The sequence below is a fragment of the Rhinopithecus roxellana genome, chromosome 6 (genome assembly GCF_007565055.1).
Source record: "Rhinopithecus roxellana isolate Shanxi Qingling chromosome 6, ASM756505v1, whole genome shotgun sequence".
NCBI classification, from domain to species: Eukaryota; Metazoa; Chordata; class Mammalia; order Primates; family Cercopithecidae; genus Rhinopithecus; species Rhinopithecus roxellana.
Genome location: NC_044554.1, coordinates 25,149,655 through 25,165,831, shown reverse-complemented (window position 1 = coordinate 25,165,831; position 16,177 = coordinate 25,149,655). Strand labels below are relative to the sequence as shown.

Here is a 16,177-nt window from a genome sequence, read left to right as displayed (position 1 = left end):
GTTTACTGCATCTAAATGAATGAACACCCAAAAGGAGAGACAATAATCTTTCAAATGCCATTTTTTTTTGCATGCATCATGTACTCTAGACGCCCCTGTGGTGATCCTCTTTATATGAGAAGTTTATTTTCCTATTGTGTCCACAGTTATTCCATCTAATCTTTTACCATTTTAGGGTCACAATGAATGTTTTCACAAAAACCACAATATAGGATCCAAACAACTCAAATACTCCTTCAGTTTCCCTTGACACTCACATTAAATATATGATAGTGCACATACACATACATGTAAGGTATTTTTTTCCTTTTGTTATCTCTACTGAGAAATTATCTGGAAATATAATATGTGACTATAAGACTTTTTACATTTTTGTATTTATAATGAAATTATCTAGGATATTATATATATGTATATGTACATACACATATATATGCTGAAGATTCTTAGCTTTACATATATAATCCATTTTCAAGAACATGGTAAATATACACTATAATGCCTTTTCTCTTGCTGAGTGAATAAAAATGGAGAATGATAAAGCAATTAGTTTAAATTCAATTAGAAAGTGTATTGCAAGTTTGTTAGCTCCATATTATTAGGGTGAAAGGAAAAATAAACCAAGCTGGCCTGAGGCAGAGTGCTGGAGAGGGCTTACCCAAAGTTGAGCCTTAGATTTGGATGCTTATTGAAGGAATGGGGACATTGGTAGTGCAGAAAACAGCAGTGGAAAAGAATAAAACTGAGAAAAATTAAATCCAATGCCTTGTAACTTTTTTTAGTACTCAAAACACTTAAGAATAAAAATTTTAAAGGCAAGGGCCCTTCTACCTATAGGGTAGATAATAAAGAACCCAGCCATTGTGTTAGACATTCCTGGGTTTGAATCCAAGCTCTCTACTTCTTTATAAAGCTATATAATCATAAAATGATTATTTCATTTATTAGAGCTTTAATTATTTTATGTTTAAAATGACAATTATACTTACTAGAGTAGTTATAAAGATTACTTGAGATATTGTTATTTAAATTATTATGATCAAACATGCTTGGTTTAATACCTGATATATAACAAATACTCAGCCGTCGATGACAGAGCACATATGTTAGGATCCTGCTTGTATTTTATTATCTTCTTAAAAAAAATTCCCCATATATAAATTCACAGATTCTTCGCAGTAAACTTCTTCCCCCTCACACCCTCCCTCCTGCTAGGGTTTGAAGTCTACTGTTGAGAGCCATGGGCACAGTATGTTTACATGTGGTGGTAAGAAATCTTTCATCTTGAGAGTGGTGGGAAATAATGTCAAGTGGAGAGAGTGGGGCCATGTAGTGAGATTTTGAAAACTAAATACAAGACTTTGGGCTTAATATGTGCGTTAAGGCAGAAAGATTTTAGATTTCAGATTTTTTGACTGGGAGAAAGCAGAAGGAAGTTGTATTTTTAAACTATGAGTTAGTCCGGGAGGGGTAGTGGTAGTTAATTGAGAGAGATGAAGAAATACTAGTGGCGGGGAACATAATTTAGGCTTAGGGCTGTGAGGATCTTGAAATATGAGAATAGGGAAGAATTTTCAAACTGAGAAATGACTCTTAAAAAAAGCCATATTTGAGTGATAGATCAGATATAAAATATGGAGAGGGAAGAGGCCAAAACAGGAGAAAAAGCATATGTGGAATTCAGGTCAGATTATTTATGTTGTGCTGTATTCGTCCTGATAAGAATAGATGGATGTATAAGCATTTTCAGAGGTTAATTTTATTTAGATGTTTCTATAATAATTTAGGAGCCAGATTTTAGTTTCTTATAGGGCAGCACTGATTTTAAACAAACACAAAGCTATATTTTTCCGGGGTTATGAAAACATGTATTGTCTCAAAAACATGTTGCCAATGCACTAAATTTGAATACAAGTTTCACTGTCTTTTCTTCCAGACTTAAAATTGCAATTTGGAGACATTAGTAACTTCAACTAAATAAAATAAAATAAAATAAAATAAAATAAAATAAAATAAGTGCCATTTTGATAAAATATGAGACAGACGCACACGATTCCTTATCCTAACAGTAAGCAAATGCATAATGGAAACTTTGATCCCTAAGCATTCCATTTAGAGGGTAAGGAGATATGGTAAATAGTGTTTCACAATTTTGTATAAAATCATTCTACATGTATTTAAATCAGCATCTTTACACAGTAGTAGAGTAGGAGATTAAGAGTAACAAATTTGATGAAGAGAATCAGAATATCTAAGCCTGAAGAGGTAGGAAAAATTCCCTTTAGAAAACTATTACTGTGGTAGAATTTTTATAGGTAAGAAATATTACATCTTGGAAGCATTTTTACAAAATGGCATGATATATTTCTTGAAAATATGATACTTTTCCCCATAAAACTATCTAGTTCAGATATTTTCCTTATGAAGTATGTTTAAAGTTTATTTTGATTCTTCAGTAATCATAATACGATTACCACTATTAATTACTTCTTCAGTCAGTAATTATGTTTACTAAGTAACATTTTTCTAGAAAATTTTGCATTTTGTCTAAGCATTTACAATCAATGGCAAATTTTGTCAACTGTGAATATAGATCATTTCACTTATTTATTTCCAATGTGGGTACCTTTTGTTACTTTTTTTTTGCGTAATTATTCTGGCTAAAACTTACAATACTATGCTGAATAGAAGCAGTGAAAATAGGCATCCTTATATGGCTCCCTGTTGGTAGTATATCCCATTATGTTTTTATATTGGCATAAAATATATATAACATAAAATTTACCATTCTAACAATTTTTAAGTGTACAGTTCAAAGGCATTAAGTACATTCATAATGTGCAACCATCACAACTATCCATTTCCTAAACTTTATCATTATCCCAAACAAAAACTCTGTACTCATTAAGCAATAGCTCCCCTTATCTATGTATTTCCAGCCCCTGATAACTTTTGGTCCACTTTCTGTCTCTATGAATTTCACTATTCTAGGTACCTAGTATAAGTAAAATAATACAATATATATCCTGTTGTGCTTGGCTTATTTCACTTAGCATAATTTTTTCAAGTTTCACCCATGTTGTAGCATTCATCAGAATTTCATTCCTTTTTAAGCTTGAGTACTATTCCATTATGTGTATACACTGCATTTTATTTATCTATTCATCTGTTGATGGGCATTTGACTATTGCAAATAATGCTAATATGAACACTGGTGTACAATTATCTGTTTAAGCCCCTGCTTTCAATTCTTTTGGATATACACTTAGAAGAGAAATTACTGGATCATATGTTAATACTATACTTAACTTTTGAGGAACCTCCATACTGCTTTCCACAATGGCTGCACCATTTCACATTCCCCCCAGCATTCCTCAGTTTTTCTCTTGATATTAGCCATCCTAATGAGACTGAAGTATTACACAGTAGCCTTGATTTACGATTTCCTAATGACTAGTGATGTTGGGCATCTTTTCATGTGCTTATTGGCTATTTGTGTACATCTTTATTGGAGAAATGTCTATTTAAGTCTTTTGCCCATTTTTAAAATTGGGTTGTCATCATTTTAAACAAACCATCACAAGGACAGAAAACCAAACACTGCATGTTCTCACTCAGAAGTGGGAGTTGAACAATGAGATCACATGGACACAGGGTGGGGTATATCACACACCAGGGCTGGTTGGGGTGTGAGGGACTGTGGGAGGGATAGCATTAGGAGAAACACCTAATGTAAATGACAAGTTTATGGGTGCAGCAAACCAAGATGGTACATGTTTACTGATGTAACAAACCTACACTTTGTGCACAGGTACCCTAGAACTTAAAGTAGAATAAAATAAATAAATAAAATTGGGTTGTTTGTTTTTGTTGTTGAGTTGAAGATTTATTTTTATGTATATATTCTGGATCTTAATCTCTTAAGAAATACATGATCTGCTAGTAGCTTCTCCCATTGTGTGGGTGGTTTTATAGATTTTTTCTTATGTTTATGTATTTGATCCATTTTGAGTTAATTTTTGTATATGATGTTAGATAAACATCTAACTTTATTCTTTTGCATGATGATAGCCAGTTTTCCCAACACCATTTGTTGAAAAGAATTCCTTTCCCCACTGAGTGGTCTTGGCACCTTTGTCAAAAATCATTTGACCGTAACATAGACAGTTTATTTCTGGACTTGCTATTATACTCCCTAGGTCAATGTGTCTCATTGCCAGACTCACGCTAGCACAGACTTAGATTACTGCAGCCTTGTAATAAGTTTTGAAATCTGGAAGTGTGAGTGCTCCACCTTCCTTCTTTCACAAGATTGTTTTGATTATGCAGGGTCTCTTGAGAGTTCATGTGAATTTAAAATGCATTTTTCTATTTCTTTAAAAAAAATGCAGTTGGAATTTGTTAAAATTTGTATTGAGTTGTAGACTGCTTTAGATAGTATTGCAATGTTAACAATATTATTTCTTTTCATCCATGAACACAAAATGTCTTTCCACTTATTTATGATTTCTTTCATTTTATTCAGCAGCATTTTTTAGTTTTCAGTGTGTAAGACTTTTGCTGCTTGGGTCAAGTTTACTCCTAAGTATTTCATTCCTTTTGATGCTATTTAAATGGAATAGTTTTCTTAATTTCTTTTTCAGTTTGTTAATGGTTCCTGTGCAGAAATGCAACTGATTTTTGAGCTAATAAATGAATTCAGCTAAGCTGCAGTACATAAAATCAGCACACAGTTTGAATGTGTATGTGCGTTTGTGCATGTGTGTGTGTAAGTGTAGAATCTTAGGGAGGGTTTTCTTAATATGAGATCATGTCAACAGTTAACAGAGATCATTTCGTTTATTCCTTTCCAATATGGATAATTTTTGTTTTTTTTTTCTTGCGTAGTTATTCTCACCTAAACTTACAATACTGTGTTGAATAGAAGTAGTGAAAATAGGCAACCTTATCTTGCTCCTAATCTTAGGGGAGAAACTTACTACCTTTTAAATCTAACATGTACTGTAGTTACTTTCTCCTTTCTTTTTTTTTTTTTTTTTTTTTGAGACGGAGTCTCGCTCTGTCGCCCGGGCTGGAGTGCAGTGGCCGGATCTCAGCTCACTGCAAGCTCTGCCTCCCGGGTTTACGCCATTCTCCTGCCTCAGCCTCCCGAGTAACTGGGACTACAGGCGCCCGCCACCTCGCCCGGCTAGTTTTTTTGTATTTTTTTTTTTTTAGTAGAGACGGGGTTTCACCGTGTTAGCCAGGATGGTCTCGATCTCCTGACCTCGTGATCCGCCCGTCTCGGCCTCCCAAAGTGCTGGGATTACAGGCTTGAGCCACCGCGCCCGGCCACTTTCTCCTTTCATTTGAAATGTTATTCATTTAATCAGTTTTGCCAGAAGCATGTCAATCTTGTTAATTTTTTTTCAAACAAAAACAACTTGTGCTTTGTGAATCTATCATTGTATTGTTTTGTTCTTCACTGATTTATGGCCTTATTATTTTATTAAATTATCTGTTCTAGTTTCTTTGAGTTTGTTTAGTTATTTTCCCCAATTTTTTAAAGAGTGATGGTTAATTTATATAATTCAAAAATGAATCTATTTTTATCATTTATTATTTAAGGCTATGAATTTTCTTTAAAACATTGTTTGGCCATATTCCAGACATTTCTTTACATGTGTTTTATCTTTGTTGTATTTTAAAATTCCAGTATGATTTCATCTTAAACTTTGAAGTTTTTAACAATTTTCTAAAATTTCCAAATATTTTGGCAATCAGATACTCTATGAGATGTGTTGAGGATTTCTTTTAACTGAGCACCTAATCAGTTTTTGTATATGTTCCATATATACTTAAGAAAACTGTATTCACTATTTCTTCATGTAAAACTATATACTTGTCTATTGGGCTGAGCTTTAACATTTATTGTTCAAATCTTCTATAGCATTACTGATTATTTTTGTCTTCTTGACTTTTCAAAAAAGGGGAGATATGTGTTAAAGTCTTCTACTATTTTGGTGTATTCATTCATTTCCCCTTGTGGTTCTAAACGTTTTATTTCACATATTTGGAGGTTACTTTATTAGGAGCACACATGCTTGTAATTGTTATACCTTTTAAGAATAGTAACTCATTATCCCTAATAATTTTTTATACCTGAAAGCCCTTTTTTCTGATATTAATATAGCTACATCAGTTTCCCCATGAATATCATTTGCTGGATGTACCTTTCTCCATTCTTTAACTTTTAATCTTTACGTGTCCTTTTACTGTGTGGATATGTCTCTTGTAAGATACTTGTGTCTAGTTCCTGTTTTCTTACTTTATCTGTCAACCCTTTACCTAGAGAGTTTGACTTATTTAGATCATTATTATTATTGATATGTTTTCACTTGCTCTCTTGTCTTAATTCATTTTTGTGCCCCATTTTAAAGTTTCTCCTTAATACATTCTTACCACTTTCACATCCTTTGGGTTCCCTGCTACAGCAACCCAATTATGCTGATATTATCTAGATTGAGTTACATAGTTATGTGTTTCACTTAATCTTTGATCTTGGATCCACCCCCATTATTTATTCCACAATAACTTTACCAAGATATTCGATCAATTTTATTTTATATTTTTGAGCATGTTCTTTGACTATCTCTACTTATTGAAGCACCTGACCCAAGCTTTTTCCAGTGTTAGTCTTTGTGGGATAAACTTTCTTAAGCATTGTATGCCTAAGAATATTTTTTATCATGGCCTCATGTGTAAATGACATTTGAGCTGCATTTAAAACTGTAAAACTTCATTTTATTTTCTTTCAGTGTTTTAAAATACAGATTTATTTTATTTTTCCATTCAATTTTGCTATTGAAAAATATTAATTGGACTTTTGTTCTTCGTACATAATCTTTCTTTCTAGGCTTTTAGATTTTTCTCTTTATTATTGTATATTGTTTCATTTTAGTATAATATATCTGAATGTAGGTTTTTTCTGTCATTCTTATTATGCATTCTATAAACACATTGATTTTTAAATGAAAATAAAATAATGATAACTTAAGCTGAAAAAAAAACTCTGTGGTCCATTGATTATTATTAATTCTTCACAGTTTTTGGCCACCCAGAGAGATCCATTCATATATATCTCTTCTCCAAATTTCTTTGTCACCACCTTGCAATTGTGTAAGTTAATACACAAGGCTGTTTTTTTTTTTTTTTTTTTTTTTTTTTTTTTTGTGAGACGGAGTCTCGCTCTGTCGCCCGGGCTGGAGTGCAGTGGCCGGATCTCAGCTCACTGCAAGCTCCGCCTCCCGGGTTTACGCCATTCTCCTGCCTCAGCCTCCCGAGTAGCTGGGACTACAGGTGCCCGCTACCTCGCCCGGCTAGTTTTTTGTATTTTTTAGTAGAGACGGGGATTTCACCGTGTTAGCCAGGATGGTCTCGATCTCCTGACCTCGTGATCCGCCCGTCTCGGCCTCCCAAAGTGCTGGGATTACAGGCTTGAGCCACCGCGCCCGGCCTATTAATTCTTAAAAATGTGTCTCTGTCACTTTAAAAACTACTGTCTTTCTTCCAATATTATTTTTCTCTCTTTTCGAAACTCCTATTGTCTGTAATGTAGTTCTAATTACTCTATTCCCTGTATTGTTTAGGTGTTCTTTCATATTTTCTATTTCTTAGTCCTTTCCCTTATCCTCCTGGGAGATTATTTTAAAAAATTGGTTTTATATTTTACCAATTCTTTTATTTCTTTTTTATCATTTTCATTATGTTGTTTTTCCATTCTATAGGATTTTTTTCTAAGCGTTCTGTTTCTCATATCTCTTATTCTCCTTGGTCGCTTTGGTCATTATGTTTTTTTTGTTTATTATTTTATATTACAATTACCTTTGATGTTATTTATAATGTTGCTTGTTGCCTTAGTTTTGAAATAGTCATTTTCCTCAAATGTTTTGATATTTTGACCAGCTATCTCATTTTCTTCAGGAAATATTAGTGATTGTAGATAGCAGTATATAGGTGGAAAGGTTAGACTCTGTCTGTTTCAGTCCCTATGACCTCAGTAGTGGAGATGTGAATAAAATCTAAGGCGAAGAGCCTCTGATACTAGGAAACTACTGTCAATCACTCCTCACCTCAAAGCAGTTTCTCAGACCAGGAGTTCACTTTTTTCTATCAGAGAGAAGTATTACCTTATAGAGAAGTAGACTCTGCTCTATCAGGCCTTCTCTCTCACTTTGTTGACTGGATTTTATAATAAATTATTTATTTTTTGTCTTTAAAGTTTGTGAATTTTTTGTTAATATGTTTGCCTACTGTCACATCGTAGATTTTGCTTTACTGAGAAAGCAACCTTTTAAAAATATCATAATAAATATTTCTTCATAAAATAGGTATTCATTTGCCTACTGATCTATAAAATAAAGTTAAAACTTGGACCTTATTATGTAAGTAACTTATACCTTTCAAAAAGGTTGATGTAAGTTTTCTTTGTGAGCTTTTTCACAGGTGAATGCAATCTGTACATTTTCACTAACACTGGACTCTTACATCTTTTAATGGAGAAAATGCACTTTAGGTTACATGAAGTGTATTATACGCTTTGAAACTGAACTCAATTGTTTAATGATATTCAAAAAATGATTAGCCGTTTATATGAAATAGAGAAGTACCTACAGCATAAAATTAAATAGGATATTAATTATTGTGCTTTAGGGCATAAATTAGACAATAACCAAGATCAGAAGAATATGCAATGTGGCTACAGTTAAGCAGGATTAGATTCATTATCAGAATTTCAACCCCATTTCTAAGAAATAATGCACTGGGTGCTGTCTGACCAGGTAATATGGAGGCAAGGAAATGCTATAGTTAGGAACCTCTTGCTTTATTGTTGCAGTATATCTGTAATATGGCTCCTTCCTTAACATTTCTGCAACTTGCCACTTCTTCATTGAAATCTATCTGAATTCAAGCTCTTCAGAGGGAAAGTGCCCTTTTCCGAGTTCTGCCTCCCTCACTCCCTTTTTGTTCAATGTGTCCATTATGCTTCTCAAAGGCACAGTGGAAATGTACAATTCAAACTGGTGATGCCTCAGCTCATAACCAACAGGACTTTCAAAAATGACCTTGGAAAATTTACACTTTAAAAAGTATGACTAAGTGAATTACATCTTAGAAAAACTGCTTTTTGGATTTCTTCCAAATAATTGTATTTATTTGATACTAACACACATGGTCTGCCTAATTTGCTCAACTTTGTCCCTATTTTACAGATGAGAAAATTGAGGAGAAATAGCGATGACTTCAATAGCTGGCTTTTATAGCTCCCTTCCAAGACCCATAAAGCAACAATTCTCTTACAATTAAGTTTATATAAAATAAATGTGAAGAGTCCTAATAGAGTTAATAATGAAAAAATATGAAAAAATACATCTGAGAGCCATATAAGTCTAACATGTTCTTATTGACATGCATATAAATTGATGTGATTTCAACTGTATTTTCAAATTTTTCCCCTCAGGTATATACAAAATTTATTATATATACTATAATAGACTATTATCTCAGAAACTAATTTTGGTCATAATATGTCCTTTCTTCATATTTATTTCCAGTCTGATTTTATCAATTCTCTCAGATTGAATTGGAGTTTATGATTCTTCATGAAGACTTGTTAAAGCATTATTTTATTATATGTTTTACTCCTAGTCCTTGAGGGAAGAAAAAAAATTGCTTCTTATTCAGCTCTTTATTTATTGCACAGAAGTAGAATAAAGATACTCACAGTGGAAAAATCTTAAAATTTCAAATCCTGCATAGTGAATGCAGCTTGTTCTGGAATAACGAGTATTAACCTGAAATATGAATATTACTTAAATTTGATTTTCTTGGGAAATCAAATCAAATAGTGCACTTTGAATAATGAATTGGTACAATTTTGAATTGTGTATAAAACAACTTAGGTTTTCTGAAAAATTGTTCCCAAGAAGCAGTTCAAGAATTGTAGTGTTGCTATAATTGGATTTACCCTATATTCACTAGAGGCAAAAGTAGTTTTAAACTACTTTTGGTTACCAGCTGGATATTTATAATAATCTAGAACATTAAGTGTACAATGAGAAAAAGTGTGCCTTCCAGGAAGGGAAGAGTTTCTCATTTAATTAACAGTGTAAAACACCTCTTGACTGTGAGTTGCTGGTAGCACTGATGGTATTAAGAAGATCCCAAAATGTTCAACCATTATACCTAATTTGTGGGATGTGATGAACTTTCCAGCTTTGCAAAGATGCATATTGGTTTTTGTCCAAAATAATATTTTTAATTGTATCAATTTATAACCAGATCATATGCTGGATCAAAATTCCATAACTTTGTAAATATTAATAAGAATTTTCCTTCATACATGAACTGGTTTCTCTTTTTGTCTAAACACATATAACTTTTTTTCAGTGCATCTTATCCATAAGCATTTTACGCTGCATTTTTAAAAAGTTAATGCATACTCTTGTCTTGTTTAAAAGCAAAATGCCTTAAATTACAAATTATTATTAACAAAATGCCACATTTAAAGTGGAAAATATAATATATATAACTAAATATATCAATTTGCACAGAAGGTTTTATTAATCTTTTCTTCCTTTTCCCTCTCAAGTTATCTGGAAGTATTTTGGATGTGTATAGTGATGAACAAGGAATTTCACCAATTAACATGGGGCTTACAAGTGCTTCTTGTCCAAGTAGTCTACCAATGAAAAGAGAAATTGCAGGTAGTGTTGTTTTTATAGTTTTACCTTTTTTATTTTTATTAATGACGTAAGTTATGAGTGACATATTATATTGTGCTAACTAGAATTTTAAAAGTATAACAAAACAATTATTAAAAAGAAGAGACAGTAAATTCATCATTTCTTTCTATGATAATCAAGCAGTAAGTTAATATAACTAATAGTTTGACTGAATCAATTCATTATTTTGGAAATTGGGCAAATACATATGTTTTGTAGAAATATATACATATATATACACACGCTTATATACATACATATATAAAAGACAGCTTCATTTAACATAGGTTCATTTTTATATTAAATAGATGCCATTTGTTAACATGGTTACAAAGTGATGTAATAAATTAGAGAAATTAGTCTATTCTTTGCAGAATTTGACAAAAAAGAAATATTGGATTTTTTTCTTTTTAGCTTGTTTTATGGATTTCATGATAGACTTACATTTAATTTTCTTAATTGAAAACAAACCCTGAGTTTTCAATAGTTTATTTCAAAATTGTTACAATTAAATTATAGGAGCATAGTCAAGTGCTTCCAAAATAAAGGAGGAAATCAACCCAGGGTCAAAGGAGCTACTTTCCCAAAGTTGTAACAGCTGATTACAGGCAGAACTGGATCAACGTAAGGGTTTCCTGACTTACAAGTCCAGTGTTAGTTCCTCCATAAAAATAAAGTAAATCAATTCACTTGAGATTTCTACAATAAACTTTTGGTCTGGAGCTCAAACACCAGTCTTTAAGAATTTTACATAGTTAATGGTAAAATTTTAAATAAATACAATGTGACCACTCTTAAAGCTCAATCAATAATTCAAAAATGTATATGCATCCAAATTATTCAGACTATAATGACTGTAGTTTTTAATAAATACACTTAAATAAAATGTATTATTTTATTAACTTTTAAAATTATAGCTCTAATAATATCGTATTATTTTTGTTGCATAACAACAAATTACCCCTGAAATTTAGCAATTTGAAGTAATAAATATTTATAATCTCAAAGTAATAAACATTTATAATCTCATTCAGTCTCTGAGCATCAAGAATCCAGGAGTGGCCCAGTGAATTCGTTCAGACCAGAGCCTCTTATGAGGCTGTAGTCAAGATGTCAGCCAGAAGTACAGACAGCTGAGACTTGACTGAGGCTGGAGGATGCACTCCCAAGGTGTTTCACTCAAGGTCTTGTAGGATAGTGCTGCCTGTTGGCAAATGGTCTTTGTTCCTGACTACTTGGACTTCTTCATAGGGTTGCTTGAGTGTCCTCATGACATGACAACTAGAGATCAAAGAGATGCCAATGTGAAAGTTAAAAATTTCTCCTATTATCTAGCCTTGGATTCCATACTAGTCATTTCCACAACAAGCTAGTGGCTTCACAGGTCAGCCTTATTTATTTAATGTGGGAGGGAACTACAAGGTGTGAACACTACAAATTAAGAATCATTGTAGGCCATCCTGGAGGTTGATGGTCATATAAATACAACCACACCATACATACAGGGAAGTGCCATTTACTGGAAGAAAGTGTGGAATTGTTTCATATGGATATTTGAGAAATGTAGTGAGTTCCAACTCTTGGGATGTAGAAACAATAATTACTAATAAAATATTTAGATTGGAATAATTTCTTTCTGAATCTCAAAATCCTGAAAATAATAATTGATTTTCTGTGTACTATATTTCTTTTGGTTATCACAATGATTTTAAGGTAGGTATTGTATTATAGTCATTTTACAGATGAAGAGCCTGAAACCCAGAGAAGTGTGGCAATAGATCACATGGCTATTAAATGGAGGGCCAGAAAAGAAATTCAGTTTTTATTATCCCAGAGCCTAAAAGCTTTGCTATTGCCTTTTACTGAAGAGTACTGTGTTCCAAATTTCTGAATATTTGCATCAAAAATATTATTGTACCATTTAGAGCAAATAATATTTTATTTTCACCTAGGAGTTCTCAATTACATTGCCTGGAGGGGTTTTAAGGTAGAACTAAGCATTGTTTTTATTATTTTTCTTTTGATCAGAAACTGACACTAGAGCTTTAGCAAAAGAGAGACAAAAAAAGGACAACCACAACCTCAGTGAGTATATATTTTTCCATATAAAATTAATGCTAAAGGAAATGCATAGACGTTAAGGTGTATGGTCTTTTATTATACTCCATAAGTATTTTGATGTCAGATGGCCAAAATTAATGCACATACAACCTGATTTATTTTGGGAAATATTAACAATGTGAACTCTCAGAAAAACTATCTATTTTCACAAAATGAAACATCTCGAATTCCCTCCTTGATCATTCACTCCCAAAGAGGCTGCCTGTGACTGAGATGAGTGCATTTGGTTACATTTGAATTCTGCTGTGACTCACTGATTCAAAGGTTTAAAGAGATAAAAGTGACTTTTGAAAATGTACAACATTTAAATAGTAAGAAACATAACTCTAGGTTCCCATTCTTCTGTGTCAATTTACTCCTCCCTTCTTAATGATATGTTATCTGAAAGGCATTGCTGTGTTGTAGTGCTGAATTCCACCTCTGGAACAAATAGTGCTCTCATGCCTTCCTAAGGGTTAATTAGACTCTGATAACAGGTCATATGAGATGGAGAAATCAGGCACCTCCTTTTTCAGGAGGATGGACCTAGGGAGGTGGCCTGTGCAGGCTCTGGAAGTGAGCTCAGGGAATTAGGGAGGAAATTGCTTGTGCTGATAACCCAGAGTATAGTTTAGAAGGGTTCCCTTGGCCCTGTGGCTGCCTTGCTGAGTGGAGAGAGGCATGGCCAGAGAAGGCAAGAGTGCTTCCTCTAAATATTGATCAGAGTAGTAGCCTCTCTTGTCTGGATCTAAGGACAGGATTGAGTGAACATGTCAAAAATGTTGTGAAGAGTGAAACCACCGTGGCATGAAATAGTTTAGTAATTTCTTAAAACTTGACTCCTTTACAAATAACTAGTACTAGGTATGAACAACATTGGGGAACCAGATTTCTCATTATAATTAGCCATTTAAAAATTCATAGACTACTATCTAAGAAGAGTAGAGAAGAAGGTTTTGACATTCTACATAAGATAGATTTAAATAAAATATCTTAAATAAATAAGAGAGGACAAAAACAGTCCCTTATTTTGAGAAAAAAAACTGTGAACTTGCTTCATAGTTGTTCTTCATCTTGTATTTAAAACTGTGGCTTATAAGAGTTAATGTGTGTTGACATAAAATTATTAATAAAATCTTATTTATAAATGTATATGTTATATATATACATTTCTATATATGTATATATGTATTATATATGTGTACATATGTTTCTATTAGCTTTACCTTTATTTTCTAGTCAGTGTTTTTTGTGGTGTCATTTAGCTGTTTTCTGAATTATGTGCACAGGGGAAATAGGATTGGTGAAGAGGGAAAATAAACTGTTACCAGAACCGATTATATTCTCATTTTAGAGGAATCACAATATATTATTCCTAAAGGTCAAATTCATTCATGTACTTTGCTTTGTAGAGTAAGTTCATCAAGGCAATTCATAGTCTGATGACTTTCTTTGTTTCTAGTAGCAGTTCATAATTCTCAAATGTGAACTGTTTAAGTATTTTCCAACATTTAAAAAATATATTTTCCTCTTCTTCATATCCTTTTCTACCTTTACTTCCCTGAAAGGTTTAAACGTATCTGTTGAAAAGGATACCATATATAAGTATTTGTTATGGTTCTTGATATTAGGAATATAGAGTAGAAGACTGCTCTTAGAGAAGAGTAATACAGGAAATTTGACAGATATATGTTTTATGTTGAATATTTATGATGTTCAGAAAATTGCCATAAGCAATGAATGTATGGAAATGCAAAAAGAGAAAACAGTCTCTGAATAAGAGCTGATATCAGTAGTTTTCAAAGCATTGGCCCTACAAAAACAGTATCAGCATCACTGTGAAACTTCTTAGAAATAGAAATTCTTGCCCACTCTTGTCCCCCTACTTCCAGGACACACTAAAATTAGAATCTTTAAGTGTGTGGTGCAAATCTGTTTTAATAGTCCTTCCAGGTGTGTCTAAAGAGTGCCAAAGTATAACAACAAGTTATTTATATATTATTGGAAACTAAAATAGAAAACTAAATTTACAGTCTAATCAATATACATTCATTTACCACCTCCCATATGTCAAGCTCTCTGGTGATACTAAAATAAGTAAGTTAGGTCCCTGCCCTCAAGGAGGTCATAGAGTCTACTTGGATACACACACCTACTATGTGCTAAACATTGTTAGGCTTTGAGGACAGTATATGAGAAGAGTAAAGAGTGTTGCATGACCTCAAATGATTACAATCTTGATGGATTGGCAAATTGTCAATGTATGAAATAATCAAACAGATATACATATGAATATATATATATACACATTTCATTATGAATATTATAGTATTTTAAAGAATTTTAAAAAATATTTCGTGACAAAATGTTTTTAAAACAGTGTAAATTGTATATTTATAATTCTAATATTGAAACTTTTATTTTTAGAATAAAGAATTTTTATTTTATTCTTGAGAAGTATTATCATTTGACTAAATGGAAAGTTTTTTGCCCATTGTTTTTAAAAGATTATTAAGAAAGTTTACAGCTGACCAAAAGTGAACTGTGCATTAATGAGAATAATCAATAATGTTTCTTCTTTAATAGTTGAAAGAAGAAGAAGGTATAATATTAATTACCGAATCAAGGAGCTTGGCACTCTTATTCCAAAGTCTAATGATCCGTGAGTTCAACAATCATTTCTATAATAATGTTATAATTTAAAGACCTCCAAAAATGAATGGGAGGGAAGAAGGGAGGAGAACCAATGACTAGGAAACTAAGCAGCTTATGGCAAAAATAAGGCTATTGCTGGGCTCATTTTAAAATGTCTCTTCCAGGCTGATTGTTATTGAGCATCAGGGCTGTTACAGGAGTTGTCCATTTGAGCTATAAGGTGTAAATAAGTTATTTCTCCTCAATTCATAGTGAGTCTTTCTGTAAGGTGACAATATTGTCAAATTTAGTGATAATGTCAAATATTACTTATGATATGGACTGCTATATTCAATTTTTATGAGTATAACAATTCTCCCAATTTAAAATTTGCATGCAAGTGAAAATAGAATTGTTAGATTTTCCAAGGTCCCCAAATTTTGGAGACACACAAGTAACAAATGGAATTGTAAAAGCATATTGATTGATGCTAACCAGGCTTTGTGCTGTATGCACAAAATGTCCATCAAACAAATTACTTACTCTTGTAAATATTGAGAAATAAAGTGTTAAGTTAAAATATTGAATGTTTCTTTAAAAATAAGAACACCTGTAATCCCAGCACTTTGGGAGGCCGAGGTGGGCGGATCACTTGAGGTCAGAAGTGTAAGACCATCCTG

The 16,177-nt window shown here is 32.5% G+C and overlaps 1 protein-coding gene across 6 annotated transcripts in view; it reads left to right on the top strand.

Moving 5' to 3' along the window:
• The window catches only part of TFEC (transcription factor EC), a 216,415-nt gene that overhangs the window by 192,717 nt on the left and 7,521 nt on the right, over positions 1-16,177 (top strand). For all 6 annotated transcript variants that reach the window (XM_030933392.1, XM_030933390.1, XM_030933391.1 and 3 more), the window contains 3 exons: positions 10,631-10,745; positions 12,792-12,848; positions 15,450-15,525. In XM_030933392.1, the coding sequence (XP_030789252.1) occupies positions 10,631-10,745; positions 12,792-12,848; positions 15,450-15,525 (248 nt within the window). The remainder of the gene's footprint in view (positions 1-10,630; positions 10,746-12,791; positions 12,849-15,449; positions 15,526-16,177) is intronic.